Source organism: Denticeps clupeoides, chromosome 11 (genome assembly GCF_900700375.1).
Source record: "Denticeps clupeoides chromosome 11, fDenClu1.1, whole genome shotgun sequence".
NCBI classification, from domain to species: Eukaryota; Metazoa; Chordata; class Actinopteri; order Clupeiformes; family Denticipitidae; genus Denticeps; species Denticeps clupeoides.
This window is the reverse complement of record NC_041717.1, coordinates 3,563,639-3,584,962: the sequence shown is the minus strand read 5'-3', so window position 1 is coordinate 3,584,962 and position 21,324 is coordinate 3,563,639. Positions and strand designations below refer to the sequence as shown.

Below are 21,324 nucleotides of genomic sequence, written 5' to 3'. Positions count from 1 at the left end.
CCAGGCTTGTGTGACCACACCAGCGCCGACCACCTCGCACGATGCTACAATCATTTAAAGATTCGAATGATGACACAGAGGCTGGTATTTGACTCAGCTGGAAAATTCACTACTGTGCAACAAGAAGAGAAAAAAAAACCCCATAAAGAATGAATCAGGAAGTGCAGCGCTTGACCTGGGGTCAGGCAGATTACGAAACGAAGCCAGAGACTCATTTGTGTTCAGTTACTGATTGTCAGAAGTCTTATGAAGATAAATAAAGCACATACCTGTCTGTCATGATGACTGACCTCGCACCCACATGACAGATCTTTTCACTCGCTGACCTTATACATCAAAGTGTGTACGAGAGTGGGGCGCGTGTTAGCTTTGTTAGGTTTCCTTTTCCATTAAGGGTCACAGTCATTCAGATTGGAGATAAACATTTCACAAACCGCAGCAGAAGAGACCTTTCTTATCGTTTCTGCATCTTAGAGCTTCTGCACAGCAAAACGTCCTGATTCATATCTCACAAAACTTTTCATTCAGGTCCTGCGGGTTAATGCATGAGACAATGGAACCTTGTTTCTACCCTCATCCACTTGCCTCCTCGGACACTGGAAAAAAAACATACATTCATATCATTTGATGCACATTCATAAAGCCAAAGACTGAGTGTGTGTTTGGAGGACATGTTTAGTAATGACTTCAATTGAATTCTTTCTGTAGATTTCATTGAAAGCATCTAAATGTGTGTGTGTGGTGTGGGTGCGTTAGCTGAGACTGTGACCTGGTGCAGAAGCAGACTGAATCATACAGCTGCTACAGGCGTGGGATGTGGTGTTGGGAATTTGGCATTCTGGGAATTCAGATGTCTTTCTTTTTTTTTCATTGGAAAATTAATAAAGGGAGGAGTAAACTGTGATTTTCTCTGAGCTGTCTCCTGAGAGACATGTCTTTGATTATGTGATGTATCTGTTAACGTTAATGATGAATGCATAATTCCCGTTGTTTTAAAAGTACTGCCGATTAGTCCTTACCCTCTACCTATAACAACAGTTGTAATGAATGATCTTGTGCTGATTGCCGAATGTGGTTGTATGACTATTTATGACAGTCAGGGTGAAATAACTGTTAACACACTTGGTATGTCCTTGTTTGATGATTAACCATCGCAGGAAATGTTACCATGGCACTCATGTAAACGTGCATACATAGGGCACAAGTTCATGCACGTACCCCATAAACACACACTCTCGTTGACTCTCGTTTCACTCCGTCCCTCATTCCTTCCCTTCGCCATCCCACTTTGTGACTCTTGCAGACACCTTTATAAGATCTACTCTGTTATAAGGTGAAACAGTGTTACTATACCATGACAGAGAAAAAAGTAAATTGCAGTAGTCCCCACGCTCACATGATGGTTGACATGTCGTTGCCTTTCCTTGGTTAGTTTTACGTCACAAGCAAGAGATTTTATCCTTCGTCCTTCCCCGCAATGGTGGCCTAGTGGTTAAGGAAGCAGCCCGGTAATCAGAAGGTTGCCGGTTCAAATCCCGATCCCGGTCCCCACACACTGCTCCCCAGGCGCTTGTCATGGCTGCCCACTGTTCACTCAGGGTGATGGGTTAAATGCAGAGGACAAATTTCACTGTGTGCACCGTGTGCTGTGCTGATGTGTATCACATGTGACAATCACTTCACTTCTAAAATCAGTTCAAACTCAGGGCTGCATGGCCCTGGATGCATCAGGAGGTCCTGGCCTGCCCCTCCAGTAATGAAGCTCCACTCTGACCAGCAGACCAAACAGGACACTGCACTTTTGTTGTCTGCCTGGGAAGAACATTTGATGACTGGGGCTTTGAGGGAAAGTGAGAGGCCATTCAAACAACCCTGATTCATTCTTGGACAAACCGGTGCGTGTGTATCTTTCATCCCTCTTTTCCCATGGCAGAGGGTTACGGCCTCTTTCCAAGTTAGGACGGCAGTCAAGTGAATCACTTTAAATGAATCTCAAGGTAATAGGACCTGAATCACATTGAGGTTAAACACAGTAGACCACATATAGACTACCATATAGGAACAAACCAGCTCAGTGGACCTAAAATCCACATCAAATTATTATATAAATGTTTACCTGAAACATTTGACTGAAATATTAAGAAAAACATTGAATGAAACATTTAAAAAAATGTTTCATTCAGTGTTTTTCTTACTATTTCAGTCAATATAAAATCCAACGTAAACAGTGCGTAATATATTCACATAGTGGCTTACAAATGGTTATATTACTAAGAGTAGTAAAGCTGTTCCGCCTTACTTGCTTCCAAAGCGTTGAACAATAAATACGTGTTTGTTATTATGGCTTCATCCACCAGAGGTGGAGCCTATCCCTACACACAGACAGGGAAAGGAGGGGTGAGAGTGGAGTGTAGGTGAAGGAGGTGGGGGGGGCGTACAAGCCTCATTGGACACAAACACACAAGCAGATTTTTGGAAGAGTGCATCTGTGTCACCTAACTTCACCCAACGCACGACAGAAGTCTTTGGACGATGGTAACCCCAGGAGCCTTTGCCAAGGTAGGTGACTGCATGCCTCCTTCCCTGCATCCCCACCTTCGTCCTTTTTTCCCCTCATCCTCACTATCTTGTTCAAAAGGTTGTTCTTTTTACTGCTCATCTTTCCGTCTACCTTAGATTTACATCAGCTCTCAGTTCAGTTCAGAAGAGTTTTTTTTTCACACTTCTTTCTCATGTACCCCTTTAATACCAATGAAACTCTCTCAGATGTGCATATAATTCACCTGCTAAACCCAAGCTGGAACATTGAACATGTGCTATTCATACAGAATATGCACATCGCCGCTCTCAATAAAGCCTCCTTCTGTGTCAGTTTTTCCCTCTTGACACATTTTCCTCCCTGTCTCAAAGCCTTCCCTGAACTTCATTTGCATAATGAGACCATTAATTTGCATAACTGTCCCAGAAAAGGTACAACACGGCGTCATGTGAATAGCTGCCTGTCTACTTCCTGTTTCTCTCACTCTTCTCGCACTATCGACAGTGGCTGTGCATGTTGAAAAATTCAGGAAACGGCAGCCTCTGGGTCTGGTCCAGTTAAGATGGATGTGTCACTGCAGTGTTGTCTTCCATGAACGATGTCCATCTAGCAATGATGGAAACCGGTGCAGGTTGGTGATAAATGAAAAGGCTGAACGAACTGGATATGGTGTGGATAAACTGTGGCCTTGGAGGGAAGGGTCACTGCAGGACTGCAGTGGCAAAGCCCCATTCCACAGTACACAGGAACAGAATGGCTGCTGGATTGTCATATGCTATTCCTTCAGAGTCCCCAGATTTCCAAATAATGTGCTCTAAAATGTGCAAAGAAGCAGAAACAAGCAGAAACGAAGAAGTCTCTTTCTCAAGCCTTTATTTATTTTAATTTATTGTGGAACTTCATATCTATATATAGTGTGGGAAAGTGACTGGCCAACATTAGGAATCATTAACAAATCTGACATTATGTGACTGTTATTTAGTGCCATTGAAGGATGGGCATCAAGCCAGCCTTCAGTCGGTTACAGAGTTCACGCAGATGCTGGTTTGATTACGTAAAAATTATGAGCGTGGATCTTGACAGTTCTATCCAAGTGTATGAAGGTTGTGGTTGTCCTGAAGTCATTCCATGGGCACAATCATGCACTGTGCAACATCCTCAACCCTTACATTTACATTTACATTTACAGCATTTATCAGACGCCCTTATCCAGAGTGACTTACCATCAATAGTTACAGGAGTCACCGAGGTGCCACTGAGTAAAGCACCGTCCCCACACACTGCTCCCCGGGCACATGTCATGGCTGCCCACTGCTCACCAAGGGTGATGGTTAAAAGCATTTTGTTGTGTTACCATGTGCTGTGCAGCAGTGTTTCACAATGACAATCACTTCACTTTCACTTAAAATATCTTCGTTCTTTCACAGATGAAGGAAACGCCACTGTCAGCTATTCATCTAGACAGTCCAGCGGATGGTCATATGGAGGAAGAGAAGGAAGACATCGAGGAACCTCTGCCCCCAAGCCCATCCATTTTCTCTCCCCAGATGAAGGCCATTATGCGCATCAAGAATAAATACCAGTCCATAAAGAAACGTCGAATGGATGGTCTTGCACCAGCAGGCAAGTCCGCCACCCCAGAGAATTTCACTGATAAGGTCCTACAAAGAAATGGCCTGCGGAGGAAGAGGAAGAAACCAACGGGTGTGCTGTTCCCTAGCACTAATCGCAAAATCGTTCCCAAAAACTGCGATCGGAGCCAAGCCAAAGTTTTTCTAATTCTCTTCAGTGTCATTGTGTTCCTCCAGGTATTTCATTTCCCTGTTTCATCCAGAACCCCTGCAGCAAGCATAGGTTGAAATGTGTAGAGCTGTTGACCATCTAACTTACCATGCTATTCTGTACTTGTCCAAATGTTTTTTTCTTTCTGTGGTTTAGTTTTCATAGTAAAGGATTGTGCATCATTGTCTAGGTCTACAATGCCATTGAGAACCTGGATGACCACATTGTGAAGTATGACCTGGAGGGTCTGGAGAAAACCCTGAGGAGGGAGGTCTTTGGCCAGAAGAGAGCCATGGAGGATTTGATGGAGATCCTGTTGGATTACCTGTCCACCTACTCTCACAATAAACCTCTGGCCCTCTCTGTTCATGGGCCCAGCGGAGTAGGAAAGAGCCACTTGGGGCGTCTCCTGGCAAACCACTTCCGTTCCATGGTAGGGGAGGACCTTGTGGTGCAGTACTTTACCTTACACAACTGCCCCCTGCAGGAGAATGCAGGCCAGTGTGCCAGCGAGTTAGCAGCACACATGGCAGAGTTAGCCGCCCGGGCTGAGGATGAGGAGCAGATTCCCCTCATCGTCTTAGATGAAGTGGAGCTCATGCAGCCTCCTATGCTGGATGTCCTCCATCAGCTCCTGCAGCCAGAGCAGAGCAACGAGTGCCTGAACGTTATATATGTGCTCCTTAGCAGCCTGGGCCAGGAGGAGATCATCAGGCATGCTCTGAAGAACTCCAGTACGAGTTCAGAGCTGGGTGCTCTTCTCCAGAATAAGCTGTCTGAACAGCACCCACTATGGGCTGAGGTGAAGGTGGTGCCCATGACCCTGCTGGAGAAAAGCCACGTGGTGGAATGCTTCCTGGAGGAAATGACAGAGGAGGGCTTCTACGCTGACATGAGTCACATAGAACGATTGGCAGGGGAGCTTTCTTACTACTCAGACGGTGACAAGAAGTATTCACAAAATGGCTGCAAGCAGGTTGTTGCCAAGGTCAACCTCTTGTAAAGATGTGTGTTCATGTGACATGCGAGATGATCTGAAACGAATAAAGAATAAATGATAAACCCTCTCCGCTGTTCATTCTGGATTAAAATAAAGCGCCACATTACAAAACCATTATCAAAAACTATGACCAGACTGACTGAAGGTTGTCTTCAATGAAGGTTACACCAGCAAGTGGGTTTTTTGTGCTGGTCTGTGAAGGACAAAAAAAAAATAATAATTAGGACAATTTAGGATAGGGCATCATAAATAAACGAAAAAATGTGAACAAATAAATCTAGAATCAGATTTGTTATCAAATTTTTTATGGCTGATTTGAGTTTCTATATTTGTTTACATTTGACCAAAAGTCATTCAGGCAAATACTATGAATTAATATTTCCATAATAGATCATTGCACAGAAAGGTCATTGTCTGGCAGGTCATTGTCCTCTCGTCTCTGGACAGCGTGTCCCCCAGCGTGTCAGGGTACAGAATACTGTTATTTTTTCATGAGGCACCAAATGTTATTTACAATTTTTTACCGGCTTTGAAACTTGCCATGTTCCTTTTTTTCTTCGTGCAATTTGTATGAGCACAGCCACAGAACAGTGTTGTTCTGCCGTTGTTCAAGCCATTTTAATTGCCGTGTGTATGCTTTTCGGGGTGTACAACATGTTCTAATGTATTTTCATCCTTAAGATGGTGTTGGCTGTAGTGTAATGAAATAACAACACCATGACACCGCATGTTGCTGTTTGGGAACGTTGTCATGCTAGCTCTCCGTTGTGGTGGGTCACAGCGGCGCCACACCTTAACGCGTTCCCTTAACCTCAGCCGGTAATTTCTGCCTTCAGACCAAAAGCTCTTTGACAGACAGAGACCAACCTTGTCCTTGTCTGCCTGCACTATTGACTCCAGCATGGCCTTGAGACAAAGCAGAAGACACACGCGATGGCAAAAAAACAAGACCAGCGTGGTTTCCACTGCTCAAACTCCTAAGGAAGACATTATATGAAAAGCCATAAAATAGTGTGTTAAAATCCATTTATTGAATTTTAAAAACTGCTTTCAGTGACAACAATAACGATGACTGATATACCAAAAGTTTGGACACACCATCTCATTCAATGTGTTTTTTTTATTTTCGTGACCATTTACGTTGGTAGATTCTCACTGAAGGCATCAAAACTATGAATGAACACATGTGGAGTTATGTGCTTAACAAAAAGTGGAGACCTGGCCTGTGTGTGTGTGTGTGTGTCACGCTGGCTGATCATGGCGAGGAAGAAGGAAGAAGGACGGGGAAACATCCAAACAATAACAGCTAAATACCATCATACATAGGTGAACACAATCAGGAATTATTAACACAGGACCAACATGAAACTCCGGACCTGGAGTAGCCCCGGCCGGACCGGATCATGACAATATATAAAAAATGACTGTCATCATATGGTAAATAGCTTTTGCTGTCTAAGGTGCATGGTAAATTACATGTCCATCAATCAGCAGCATCACATTCCTTCTATACCTGCGATTGTGCGATATGGCATCTGGCTAACGCTGCGGATGAAACACACAGTGGCGATCACAATCTCATCTGTGCGAAGGTGACACGCGGAAGCCAATTGCACACCCACACAAACAGAATTTCCTTTTACATTCACTAAGCACCCAGGGCAAGAACAGTCCCTGAAGTGTTCTTGATAATGACATTTCATTAAATTCTGAAGAGTTCATCCCTTTGACCTCGAGTGTACCTTCTTACCATACATAAACGCGTTCCCTCAATGTGTTCTAGGGATTTCAAGGCCCAGAGGCCAAATGTTATGTAAAACCATAATAGTCTTGAGCGTGAAGACTCTTGCAAATAAGCCTATAGACTATAGACTGAAAGCCAGGATGAAGTTAATTGCAGAGATGTGTTAGAAAGGCATGATGAGCGGCTGCCGTCCTCTCTGCGGTCCTCGCTTGCGTGCGAAAAAGTAATATACTGTGAAAATACCAGCTGATCAAAAGAGCGAGACATTCTTCACGTTTCTCTCTGGCTTTTGCGGTCAAATCCTGACATTGACTCATGGGGCCAGAGGTGTGTTTCCCGAAGGATGGTATTCACTCAGAGGCATGACAGCCCGTAATTGACTTGATTGTTGGAGGCCTTACCTTAGTTTCCCCAAAAGCCCTTCAGAGGCTGCATCCAGCTGCACCCCGGAAGGAGTAGGAAGAAGTAGGGAAAAGGCCAGCGTCCGGGTCAGGTTCTTCCTAACAAAACGGCGAGCGGCGACAGGAAGCGGCCGAGTTTGAGTGTGTTTGTGCGGGGTGCGCTGCTGTGAGCACCTGCAGTGGGGGTGTTCAGGATCATCCCCGCCTCGCATAAATAAATAAAGCGGCCGTGTAACCTGCAGTGTAAACATGCTTGCAAACAAGTTATAAAATATGACTGACTCACGCCGCTCGCATTCCTAACCGGGGTTGAAAGGTTCCCCTCGCACATGTTTTATTATCCCCACTTTTCAATTTGAAAGTCAGCTCCTATGCCAGCCTGCAGCGCATTACAGGCACACTCATTTATTATAGAAATATTGAGGATTTGGGTGACCTCCAATGTTCACAATGTTCCTCTGTCAGGGATAATATGGTATGCTGGCCAGGGCGAGCTTGTACAATACAGAGCAAGCCTACTGAAGTGCGATGAAATGTGAAATAATCGCTGCGCCATGAAAATAAAAACAGAAGCCGAATAATATAGTCTTTGCATCAAGCTGTCACTTTAGTTTTTATTAAGTCTTAGTCACATCTATACTCATTTTAGTTTAGTCAAGTTTCAGACTTAAAGACTTTTTTTTAAACACTTATTTTTTTAAAGTCTTATTTTATTCAGAATTATCCATGACTATTTTAGTCTAATTTTAGTTAAGGGAAACTGATGACATTTTAATCAATGAAAAATGTATTTTAGTCTCTTTTTTGGTTATGCAATTCTGTTGAACCCTGTTCAAGAACCTAGTAGGGTAGACAAAAACAAACATTCATTTTAGTCAAAGCAAAGTTATCTATCTGTTACATTGTTGTTACCTTATATACTCAAAAATACGCTACATCCCTTCCATTCTGTTTTCTTTTCCACTTCATTGTAAATGATAACACACGAATGGGAATTGAGGAAGTGACATCATTTGTGCGACTGGATGGGAGAAATGGGAAACGCTGCATGAAGATAACAACGCGTGTCAGTACCCAATCCGTACCACTTGCCCGATCGGTTCCATGCATGCGTGCGATTAAGGAAATAACATTTTGTCTAAACTAATACTTTTAGTTTTTATTCTGTACAGTTTTTATATTGTAAACCACATTTAGACTTGTTTTTATTCGTCAACAATATTACATGATATATTTCCAGCATTGGGCATTTGTCGTTGGTCAGTGGTGGCCTAGCGGTTAAAGAAGCGGCCTCGTAATCAGAAAGTTGCCGGTTCAAATCCCGAGCCGCCAAGGTGCCACTGAGTAAAGCACCGTCCCCACACACTGGTTGACAAAAACAACACTAATCGAAACCTGACTAGACTAAAATGAGTATAGACCAAGACTAATAAAAACTACAGCTTGACGTAAACACTAGACTAAACTAAAATTCAGACAGGTTGGCAAAAAAGAACTAACTATATAAAAATATCCATGTATTTTTTCATGTGCTTTTTCATTGACTGATTAAAAATAAACGTTTAATGTTAATGGATCCAACAGGCTGCCAGTGAAGGGTCTTTTCTTTGCAGAAAATTTGCTGTGGATGTAGCTCGTCCCGTCAATATTGCTGTTCGTTATCTGCATTTCGTTATCTGCATTTTGTAGTGTTTGAAATGTTATTAGCCTCTTGCAAAAGACAGGGAAAGAATGAATAAATTGCATAATGACACGGTGGTCTGTTGGACACAAACCCAAAGCAGTTTGTAGGCAGCACCGCAATGCGGTCCCAAAAGACATTTTCTTCCCAGTGAGGACACCAAAGTCTCCTCCTTTAGTTCATTGCCCACACACACGGGGTCGGTTCCCAGCATCAACTTTACAGAGGTTGTGCGGGAAGTGGTGAGGGGTTTCCTGACCTCTCCGCGCTCCATCGCCTGAGCAGAGATGTCCTGCAGACTGTAATGAAGTTAATGAGCGGCGGTTACCAGCAGCAAGTTGCTGCGGTTATCAGCAAGGGAGTAGCACGTTTTAAAAGAGTGAAAAGGTTGACTTGTTTGTCTCCAAAAATAGCTGGCAGGAGAATGAACTCTAGGCGGTGTCTGCGTTTTTCAGGTGACCTGACCACTCCCACTTCTCTATTTAAAGCAGGAGAAGTCCTTGCAGAGGAGAACAACAAGCACAGCCTGGAAGTTGCATTGAAAATCCAGTCCTCCGCTGCTCCACTGCAAGCACCAGAAGCATGTGTTTGTCCGAAAGGCACTGTGTCTGCAGTCAGCGAATCCCCGCCAGGACGGCCAAAGCGACGCCAGAGAAGCCCTGGCCTCCGGCGGCCCGGCCCCGCATCCGCCGCCGCGTCCTGTACCCTCCGCTGGTGAAGAGGACCGTGCCCGGAGAGCGGCCTGACCCCGCCCGTCGCTGGCTGCTGGCCCTCTCCCTGCTGCTCTTCCTGCAGATCTACACCGAGGAGGGAGCCCGCAGCCCCAAGGACCCCGCCCGGCCCCGGGCGACCTCCGGCAGCGCCAGGGCCGCGTGCCATTGGCCCCCTCGGGCCTGGATCGGAGCGGTGCCAGCCCTGCTGGATACAGGGGGAGAGAAAACGAGAGGTCAGGCCTTCTACTGCCCACCGGCACGTACAGTAAACTGCTGACGGCAGGAGGGGGGGTGGGCCGGCTCGGCCGAACCACCCCGTCACTGACGAGAAGAGGGGAAAGTGCTGGGAGTTTAAAGGGGCAGCAGACTTTGCCATTTGATGAGTAACTGAAAAGTGAAAACACACCGAGAGGCCCAGCGTGTGTGTGTGTGTGTGTGTGTGTGTGTGTGTGTGTATGCGTCTGGCTATGCGCGTGTCTCAGCTGCTCCGCTGCAGCGTTGCCGGCGGGCGCGTGGTTTACCGTACGGACGGGCGACAGGGGGAAGGGGGTACGCACACAGAAACCATGACTTCATTCTGCAGACGTGATTATGATGAGCCGTGTATGATCCGCTCTCACACGCGACAACAGTTCAACGCATGAGTGTACAAAGACCTCCACAGATCGAATGCTGCTCGGTTTATTCTGTGATGCAACCGCAAGATAACAGAACCTTTTTTATTTTTTTTTATCTGTGTCTGTTAAGGCTTCCTTTTATGGTAAGTCTGAGATTTGCAATAAAATTCTGAACTACACTGTATGGTCTGAGTTATTATTATTATTTTATCTATTTCATTAGCAATATTTTGATCAATTAAATAAATAATGCATACAAATCAAAATAATATAATCAGTAATACTATATATGAATATATTATATGAAGTATATGGGTCATAGTGGTCGTAGTCTAGTGGATAACACACCCACCTTACTACCACTGTGTCCCTGATCAAGACACTTAACCCTGAGTGTCTCCAGGGGGGACTGTCCCTGTAACTGTTAAGTCGCTCTGGATAAGGGCGTCTGATTAGTGCTGCAAATGTAAATCTAGTATATGAAAGTACAGTAATGTATATTATATACAATTTACTAAATAAGTCACTATTACTAACACAAGTCCCCTGTTATTTTTTTTTTTTTTATTACTTTTAGAGCAAAAAATTTGAACAAATACTAAATGTATATTTTAAATACGTTTGTATTTCTATCTAGATAAACACATAAATAAGATCTTTAAACATCTTTAAAGATCTCACTCATTCATGTTCATATAAATAGGTGAATAACAGTAATTATGATTCAATAAGGAATATAAACTCGTGCCTACATTATATTATCTGCACCTACCTGCCCACTCTACACCTACACCTACTCTTGCAATCCTGTGGCCACGAGGGGAATCTCGGCACAGTATCACAAACATGAATGTCACAACAGCCGTGGAGGCAATCCCCACGCGTTTCCGGCAGTGAGCTCCTGGCGTCTGGGCACCACTTCGCATCCTTCGCAACTTAACTCCTTCATTCCGCTTTACTGCGTGTTTATCGCTGAGTTCACTGGGGTACCCCCCCCCCCCAAAAAAAATGCAGGTGGCAGTGACATCATGTGCAGGTTTATTTTCACACCTGTCTCATAAAAGTGTCTCCCTGTGGCGCCAAGCCACGGAACACCTGCCTGGGACACCAACCGTCCCATCGTCCAGAGCCAGAGCGGTGTCGTCAGCGGCAACGCCCAAGATCCTTATCTCTCTCCTCCGTTCTGTCACCCGTGAATAGGTGTGTAGTCACCGCACACAAACTTGTATCTGCTAAGTTTGTTCCTATCCCACCCAGCAACGGGGCAGGGGTAGGGTAGGCATGACCATAGTCACGAATGCAGATCCCAAATTCCGGGACAGATTCCGGGACTGATCTACGTCCATGAGATTAGAATGAGTATTACAGAACAGAGGGTATATTCTATACAATGTGGTGCTGCGTCACGGCTATACAGTTCAGCCGCTCGACGTCACCGGCCATCTTAGCTTCATTCTTTTGATGTCACCGCGCTTTGAGTGCTGAAAGCCTTGTTCGCCGGTGCATTGTTAAGTGAAAGGTCACACTTTCACGTTCCGCCACGGGGGGAAAAAAATGGAAGTGGTGCCAAGACATGCCAAAAATGTGTGTGTGTGTGTGTGTATAGCTAACAATAGCTTGAATAAATGTGTGCTTGCAGCAATGGCATGTGGCTCATCTGCTTAGAAGGAAGAAGATTCAGTTGAGTTTAGTTCCTTTAAGGCGACGTGCAAGTCCCGGGGGAAGAAGTTTGGACCACGACACAAAACCATCGACTGCACGGTAATTTGTCGAGTTGTCATGTGGTTGAAGAAACCGAAGTCGTGCTCTTTTGTGGGTGTAGGAACAGTAATGAGTGTGATGAACTGCACGTACACACGGTTCATGGTCCCGGGCCAAGCCAATCACAGCGCTCCGTGTGATTGGGAATGATCCCCGACAACAATGACCCAGATCCCCCGACAACAGTCGCCGATGTCTGCTAATGATCCCGCCGTTGCCGCTTGTCGCCCTGAATCAGCTCATGGTCGCCTCCATCCCTCCAGCCGTACGCAATTCGATCCAGAAGCTTCTTTTTCCCAGAATGCTGACCTGCCCTCTGAATCCCGCTGTTGATCTGCATGGAAAGAATGGTTCCTTTGGTCAGTAAACCAGAACAATCAATGCAAAGCGAAAACCGACCATAACACCGTAAAGTGCCGCAAATCCGGCATGAGTCGGGTAGGCGCTGTTGTAGAGTTCAGGCGGGCGCAATGGGTGTAATTTTAGCAAAGGTGACAAATTGCTCACACACGCAGACACATCCTAAACCAAACACAGCACACCTCGACTTGGCATCTCAGCGCGCGGGCATTCCACATCACCGCCATTTCTCGGCCCTTGTTCATGCCGAGCTGGACGGTGAGAAAAAGCAGACGATCGGCCCTGAATTAACATGCGCGGTGACATCAGAGACTTGATTTGTGGCGTGCGTTTCTTTTCTCATGTTCACACACTTCACGTTTCCAAAAAAAACAATAACCGCCCAGGAGAGTTATTAATCATAAAGATATCAAATAAGCTCTCAGCACTCATTTATTTACTTACCTATAAACTACAGAGATTCCTGGTGTCGCTTACAAAATGAAAAAAGAACTAGACAGATAGACAGATAGATAGATAGCTGGATGGACGGATGAACGGACAGACAGGCAGGCAGACAGACAGGCAGACAGACAGACAGACAGACAGACAGACAGACAGACAGACAGACAGATAGATAGATAGCTGGATGGACGGATGAACGGACAGACAGGCAGGCAGACAGACAGACAGACAGACAGACAGACAGACAGACAGACAGACAGACAGACAGACAGACAGACAGATAGATAGCTGGATGGACGGATGAACGGACAGACAGGCAGGCAGGCAGACAGACAGACAGACAGACAGACAGACAGATAGATAGCTGGATGGACGGACAGATGGACAGACAGACAGATAGATAGATGGACAGATGGACAGATGGACAGATAGATAGATGGACGGATGGACAGATGGACAGACAGACAGATAGATAGCTGGGTGGACGGACAGATGGACAGACAGACAGATAGATAGATGGACGGATGGACAGATAGATAGATGGACGGATGGACAGATAGATAGATAGATGGACGGATGGACAGATGGACAGACAGACAGATAGATAGCTGGGTGGACGGACAGATGGACAGACAGACAGATAGATAGATGGACGGATGGACAGATAGATAGATGGACAGATGGACAGACAGACAGATAGATAGCTGGATGGATAGACGGACGAACAGACAGACAGATAGATTCTACACTGGAGAGCGGTTTGCTAAAGAATATTGAGATTATTCGGTTTATTTTTATGTATTTCCTTTATTTATTATGAGGACATGTCGCAGTGAGGCTGGCGTCACCAGCAGATCCTTCAATACGTCTAACGTCGAAAACAATGATGCATTAACCCTGAATGGCTTTTTACACAACTTTACTAGGAATTTACTTTGCTCGCTGCCTAAGCTGTGTCCGATTTGCACAACCTTAGTCATAAAAAAAGTCCAACTAGGAAACGCATCGTTTGAAAAACAGTTTTTTTCCGCTTTGTGCAATTTGACGCTTTGGGAGTGGCTTTGGTTTAATGGGCGTCTCTTGAAAAAGTGACTTTAAAGCAGCGACTATATAAACCTGCGCTGCAAGTCACTGCCACGCACAGCAGATTAAATCCCGGCCGACATGTACGCGCGATCGGACAGCCAGGTCGTGTTCGGCGCCGCGGCGCGCAACACGCAGCCGGAGATCTTCACCTTCGAGCGCGTCCCCGCCGCGCCGCCGCCGCCGCCGCGTCCGCGCAGGAAGCCCACGCGGGTCCTGTACCCGTCCACGGTGCGCAGGCACCTGCCGCCGGCCGAGAAGAGCCCGGCCAAGCGCTGGCTGCTCGTCCTCTGCCTGGTGGTGCTCTTCCAGATCTGGACGGAGGAGGCCGCCGCCGACGGCCAGTGCGCCGCGGAGCTGCTGGAGGCGCCCGGCGGCGACGCGTCGTTCGCCCGGTACCGCGTCCTGCCCTTCCGGTCCGCGGAGGAGCAGGCGAGGCGGCTGACGGGGGACTGGATGGAGCTGCTGAACGAGACGTGTCCGACCTGCGAGGAGCAGGTGAAGGAGCTGTACGAGAAGAGCACCAGGAACAGCTACGTGGTGGCCCTCCTGTACCCAGTCTACCACACGCTGGGCGGCGACAACTAAAGCGCCCAGCGTCTGCAGAGCAGGTCCAGGGGACCCCGAGAGTTGCACTGATGAAAGACTAACTTGAACTGAGCAGAAGGGACAGGCACCGAGTGGACTGGCACGGCCTCCACTGGAATGACACTTGAAAGTGACCTTGCTGGCTCTCGAACCCGGTACCTGGTCGTCCGACCATCCTGGTCCTTTTCGAGCTCCAAGCCCAGGTCCACCTGCGCTGGAAATGACAAAAGAAACGTGGACCTCTGGGACCAGGCCGAGTAGTGACCAACTTTAGGTGCCTTTCAGCTAGTGTTCGCACCGCTGACTTTACTTGAACCAACACTAATCACAATAGCCCACAACCTTGTATTATTTAATGAAGACCTATTGTAGTTATTTATTTATGTGCTTATTTATTTAATGTGTCTCTTTCAGCGTGTTATTTATTGTAATTGCTGTATACAACATTAAATGTGTGAAATGCATCTTTGCTTATTCTGAATGCTTGTTTCGTCTGCATATTGCTATTATTAGAATATTACAACTTATCATGAGGATATTATGTTAGTAGCATAGCTCATAATATCTTAGAAGGTTACATTTACATTCTACATGTAGCTTTTAATGTTTTTAATACTAAAATGACTAATAATAGTTATATATAATAATACATTCGTTAACAATTTTAGAAGAATACTAAGAAGAGAACTTGTGGTCAGTCCGAGGTCATGGGTGACACATGTGACGTTTTTTTATGAATATGGGTTTTCCGGACCCTTTCATACCAGCAGGACCCTGGTAGTCTTAACAAACAAGTCACATGCAACGTAGGGGTGTGCCTGCGTAATGCCCAGATTAAACTAGCAGAGGAAGTAAGAACCTCATTACATCCTTTCTGTCGTCACCATTATAACCCAGATGAATCATCATACGATTTCAGTTGCCCAACTTGTGAGAAATGATCTAAATAATCTGTTTATCCTTCATTTGTGTTTAAAGATCTTATTTATGTGTTTATACCCGGTAATTCGACCCTTCATGACAGATGGCTGGAGCCTGCGGCCTCCAGAAACCCGTCACATGCCGGAGGAAACTCCTGAAAGCAGGGAAAGTCCTGACCCCGCACTTCCTCTTTAGTGCTCCTCTTGGTTTACTTTGTAACCAACTGAAACCGGATGAGCGAAAAAAATCTCCCCCAGCACACGCAACCTTCCCCTGCCCCGCCTTTCTTACCCTCCTTCCCTCGCCGCATTCCTCCAGCCTGAATCACACGGCTGGAGAGGGAATTCTGGGAGAGGAAACTAAAGCTCTAAGCAGCCAGGCACGCCGGCAGGGAAGGATGATGGGCCTGTCGGCGCTTGTCGGGAGAGAATCTGTGTTTGGATCTAAGGCACGCACATGGAGGCGGAACACGTGCACCCTCAGAAGTGAAAAGAGAGTCGTGAACATGGTAGCACACCGATATAAGGAGAATTTTTTTGTAAGCGTGGGATGATAAGGACATATTAAAATGATTAACAACAAGTTTCAGCGAAAAATAAAGACCCACAAGGACTTTTAGGAAAAATCTGAGTCTTTCTCAACATGCAAAGCCAAAAAAAATCAACCTAGACTTCCTGTAGATATTATATCGCCACCTTGTGGTTTCCAAAAAAAGCTATTTTTCTAGACTACATGAAACCAAAGGCCAATTAAATCAAATTCAAATTTTATTTGTCACATACACAGTCATACACGGTATGATATGCAGTAAAGGCTTTTGCGACTGCTATAGACATCAATATTGCAAATATTGCAAGTATTCAAGTGAACCAATATGCAAATATTGCAAACATAACCAAATATTACAAATTCATGTTTTTAAACATAAAATATGTGTAATATATGTTTTCCTGACAAGTTCTGGAACGCACTGGGAGAGGACACTGGACAAGCTGGAGAGGAGGGCCTGAGGCACTTGGCCGGTGATAGGGAGGCCGGAGGTGAGTAGGAACGGGAGTGTGGCCGTGGAAGGGGAGGGAACTCTGCCTCCGTGGGGGTTAGCGGGGAAGGAGGCTGGACGGGAGGTCGTCTGGGATGGCAGGAAGGTGGGGTAGCATGGGACATCGTCTTAGCAAAAGGGGGCAGGCAAACTCAAGGTCAATGGCAGGCGAAGGTCACAATGCAGAATCTGTTCGGAGATCATCGTCACAAGAGGGGCAGGCAAAGTTCTAGGTCGGGGACAGGCAAAGGTCGTGGTCATGGATTATAATCCGTCGGGCGTGGGTAAATAAGGCTAGCGTCTCTGGGAATAAATTCAACTCAAAGAGCTGGCCGCGTCTCCTCGCGGTCACCTGTCTTTTATACTCGGCGTTGCCCGCTCTCGCTTCCGTTTCCGGGTTGCCATCTCCCTGGCTGGTATGGCGCTCTCTGGTGGCCTGGAGGTGTATTGGCCGTGACAGGGCTCTTAGTTTTGTAGAAGTAGGAGTAGAAGTTCCTGAGCACCTTGGAGGGCAGTCTAAAGTCTCTCAGGCGTCTAAGGCGATAGAGACGCTGCCGGGCCTTTTTCACCACAGTGTTGATGTGACAGGTCCATGACAGGTCCTGCATGACGTAGACACCGAGGTTTCGGAAGCTGTCCACTCTCTCCACTGGGCTCCTGTGGATGACGAATGGCTAAAAAACACGGTTAAAAGTTTCTTGCTATGCTGTCCAGTGCATTTAAGATAACTACATACATACTGATTTCTAATTTAATATAAAAATATGGACAAGGACATACAAGTTTTTTTATAAGGATATGAGCGTCATACATCAGTGCTTGGTAGTACTTATCTGATCTTCATACCTGTATAACAGAAACTCTCAGATAAATTACATACAGTACAGACCAAAAGTTTGGACACACCTTCTCATTCAATGTGTTTTCTTTATTTTCATGACCATTTACGTTGGTAGATTCTCACTGAAGGCATCAAAACTATGAATGAACTCATGTGGAGTTATGTACTTGAAATAAGTGAAAACATGTTTTATATTCTACTTTCTTTGCTCTGATTACTGCTTTGCATGCTCTTGGCATTCTCTCATTGAGCTTCAAGAGGTCGTCACCTGAAATGCTTCTCCAACAGTCTTGAAGGAGTTCCCAGAGGTGTTTAGCACTTGTTGGTCCAGCTCACCCCAAACCATCTAGATTGGGTTCAGGTCCGGTGACTGTGGAGGCCAGGTCTCCATTTTTTGTTAAGTACATAACTCCACATGTGTTCATTCATAGTTTTAATGCCTTCAGTGAGAATCTACCAACGTGGTCATGAAAATAAAGAAAACACAACGAATGAGTAGGTGTGTCCAAACTTTTGGCCTGTACTGTACCTGCACAAGCCCTATTGTGCAAGCAACCTTACAATGAAAAACATGAAGTACAGCCAGAAGAATACACATAAAGTAAGGATTTTCTTTGTAATTTAGAAGTTTTGTGTTCAGTATTCCACCACTGAAGAGTCAGAACTGAAAAAAGTGTGGGAGCACGTCTCAGTTTTTTGAAGAGAGGAGGCTCAAGACTGCTTGATCAAGGGATTTTGCTAATGCTGAACAGGACAAATCAACATAACGATGTCTAAGACAGGCCCTGTACTCTCTCTTTGTTCATTGGATGGAAGGCAAAGGCCAAATGATACCAGATACCATTCACTCACAGCTTTTGCTTTTGCCTTTGCTCTGCATTCACATCCCATGACTCACGGCATTCATCAAATGCCTAAGAATAGGTATTTTAGGAGTGACATGTTGGCTGAGTTAAACAAGGATGACTTTTATGAAGGTCGTTTTGCAACCATGGGCTAGACCGGTAGACATGCCGTGAGCACTGCAGACTAGTGCACAGTTCAATAACTTTGAAAAGCAATTCATTGTCAACAGCCTTAGTCTGACCTTTTTAAAAAATGGGCTGAGCAGTAAACCAAAAGAAATAACCATTCATTAAACCCCAGCCATTGAACCGCAGCGGCATTTGCTGAAGTCAGAACTTCAGCCACTATTGTACATGAAGTCATCCTCAGAATGGAATTGTGCCCAGGATTGCCATCCACACCCTGAGCAGGAAGGTGTGCCACAGTGACTAAACCGAGAGCGAAGAATGAAATCACTGCATCAAAGAGTCCCGAAGAACTGTCTAAAGAATGACTGGAATGGTTTGAATGTCGGGGAAATGTTGAGTGTTACGAAATTTCTCATGTATGTCCAATGATGACAAGCTGACGGTGATTCACATGAAACTCACTGGCAGGCATTGCGTTGCATCGCCCTACATTACAGACATTCTCATATATTCGCAGCCACCACAAACAATTAGAAAATCAAAAATAATAAGACATCCACACAATTGTGTGAAAGAATGTGTTAAAAGCTAGCACTAGAAAGGAAACTGTTGATTTTGATGACAGGGTGTGGTGTAAGACACACGCACCCACACACACACAAAATAAGCATCTGAAGGTTTCTATAATGCATATTTTAAACTATGATAGAGAAAAGTGTGGGCAAGAGACTGAGATGCCTTTGACAGTTAACACAATGGAAATAAAATATGGTGTAATTTGGTTGTGAACCGTGTGTCACATGGCACTGTCTGTGTTTGAATATTTTCATCTGCCTCGGATGAACCCAACACAGGCCGCGTTCATTTCATATTTATAATAATTTATAATTGGTCAGTGTTCTGCAGGAAAACTTGGTTTTGCACTTTTTCAGGAGGATAATGGGCCAAAATTCTCGAGATTGTTTGTGCTGGAAAAAAAGTCAGATCCATGGAGGCAACATATATGGATCTGCTACTGATCTGCTATTGAAGTTGAAGTTGAGCTTTATTGTCGTTTCAGCTATATATACAGAACATTTGAACAAATAGACAAAGTTACATACTGACTTAAAGTGCACGTGTGCGACACCGACAAACTGGGCTGCAAACAGGGGACACAGGCAGTGCAAGAATAACATTTAACAAAAAACATGTAGACAACAATGTAGACAGACAGCGCTAAACAGGTGAAATGTTCAAAGTAAAATAGGTTTTGAATTACCAGCAGAGGTCTATTGGAAGGGAATTTACTCAATATTAGATCATAATGTTATGTTTGCTTCAGTAGGTGATTGATTTAACTCATTTGTGTAATCCACCATACAAACAGTGCAGCTTGTGATTGTATATTACAGTTTTTCTCTGTTGGTTTGGCTCATTTCTTGAAACAGAACTTACATTCTTAAAACTATAAGATAATTTGGCCAAACAGTCTTACAGTTCTGCGCAACTTGAGAGCTCATATCTCCCCCAAAACTGTTCACACATGCTTCAAAACCAGATTCCTTTCCCATATAGAGTCAGTACCATCAAAATTTCAAAGATCTTTCTCAGTTGCTTTAGCTCCTTTGCATTCACTTAGTGCTTTTGCCAAAATAACCTGGATGGTTCAGCACCACACCATGGATCACCTGCAAAAACTCACATCTCTCTCAAAACTCATTTCCTTTCTCAGCTAAATAGTCAGCGCCCCCCAAAATACAGCGCCCCTTTGGTATTGTGCAAGAACTGCTAGTCAAAATTGCTGCATGTCACTGAGGACGAACTGATCAAATGTTCCAAGGAATTCATATATGGTGTTCATGGGATTATGTTATTGACTAATTTTGACAACTGAACAGACTATTCTGCATATGATGACTTACGCAATGAAACCATGCCGACATGTTTTGGAGAGAACAACAATTAGACTGATAATTAACTAATCAGTTTAGATCAGCAACATCTATTTATTTGGAAAATGTGCTAAATGTGGGCTCATTGTGCTATCTGTACTCTACTTGTACATAACCATTTGCATAGATGAACTGAGACATGTACTAAGACAGTTGCCATTTAGGGGGCAGTGGTGGCCTAGCGCTTAAGGAAGCGGCCTCGTAATCAGAAGGTTGCCGGTTCGAATCCCGATCCGCCAAGGTGCCACTGAGGTGCCACTGAGCAAACCACCGTCCCCACACACTGCTCCCCGGGCGCCTGTCATGGCTGCCCACTGCTCACTCAGGGTGATGGGTTAAATGCAGAGGAAAAATTTCACTGTGTGCACTGTGTGCTGTGCTGCTGTGTATCACATGTGACAATCACTTCACTTTCTTTCTTTCTTTCTTTCATTTGTTGAAATCAATGAAAAATGTCATTCTGTTGTGAAAAATGGTGATTTCGAAATTTGTCCATGTTATTTTGAGAATGCTAATTTGAGGTTCCACAAGAATTCTTTTTTATGGGATTGGTTAGAAATAGATTAAACTGGATAAACTAGTAGAACATTGCACAAATGGCAACTGTTTCCTCCAGTTTCATCAAATCCTTGTGGGGAATCGTAGTTTTCATTTTCATACATTTCATAAACAGTAGTCCCTGTTCTGACTTCCATTAACATGAATTCCCCTTCGCCCACACAGCTATAATGGATTTCTGCGAGTTTTCATCATTGGTCCCATTCTTTAAAAAGCAACAGCCTCTGCAAGTCCAGTCCTGTTTCCTTGCTGTGTCACCTTGACAGGGGAAAATGAGGAGAATGTACCAAAGTTGCTTTAGGTTGCTGAAACTTGTTGATGCACTCATTTCTCAGATAAAGAAC

The 21,324-nt window shown here is 44.9% G+C and overlaps 3 protein-coding genes across 5 annotated transcripts; all 3 read left to right on the top strand.

Annotated features, from left to right (window-relative positions):
- The first annotated feature begins 1,735 nt into the window (after positions 1-1,735).
- tor4ab (torsin family 4, member Ab) lies at positions 1,736-5,324 on the top strand. 3 transcript variants are annotated; one of them, XM_028996590.1, is made up of 3 exons: positions 1,736-3,170; positions 3,967-4,347; positions 4,512-5,324. In XM_028996590.1, the coding sequence occupies exons 2-3, from the start codon at positions 3,967-3,969 to the stop codon at positions 5,322-5,324; spliced, it is 1,194 nt and encodes a 397-aa protein (XP_028852423.1). In that variant the 5' UTR covers positions 1,736-3,170. The 3 variants fall into 3 exon arrangements, with proteins under 3 accessions (XP_028852423.1, XP_028852421.1, XP_028852420.1); XM_028996588.1 differs by having other exon boundaries at positions 1,741-2,559; XM_028996587.1 differs by lacking the exon at positions 1,736-3,170 and adding an exon at positions 3,188-3,863.
- Positions 5,325-9,582: 4,258 nt separating this feature from the next.
- LOC114799850 (radiation-inducible immediate-early gene IEX-1-like) lies at positions 9,583-10,656 on the top strand. Its single transcript, XM_028996748.1, has one exon. It carries the CDS (start codon positions 9,730-9,732, stop codon positions 10,135-10,137), a length of 408 nt encoding a protein of 135 aa, XP_028852581.1. The 5' UTR covers positions 9,583-9,729; the 3' UTR covers positions 10,138-10,656.
- A 3,497-nt stretch (positions 10,657-14,153) lies between these two features.
- Positions 14,154-15,194, top strand: ier3 (immediate early response 3). The gene has a single exon (XM_028996688.1). The coding sequence runs from the start codon at positions 14,207-14,209 to the stop codon at positions 14,711-14,713; it is 507 nt and encodes a 168-aa protein (XP_028852521.1). The 5' UTR covers positions 14,154-14,206; the 3' UTR covers positions 14,714-15,194.
- The last annotated feature ends 6,130 nt before the right edge of the window (positions 15,195-21,324 follow it).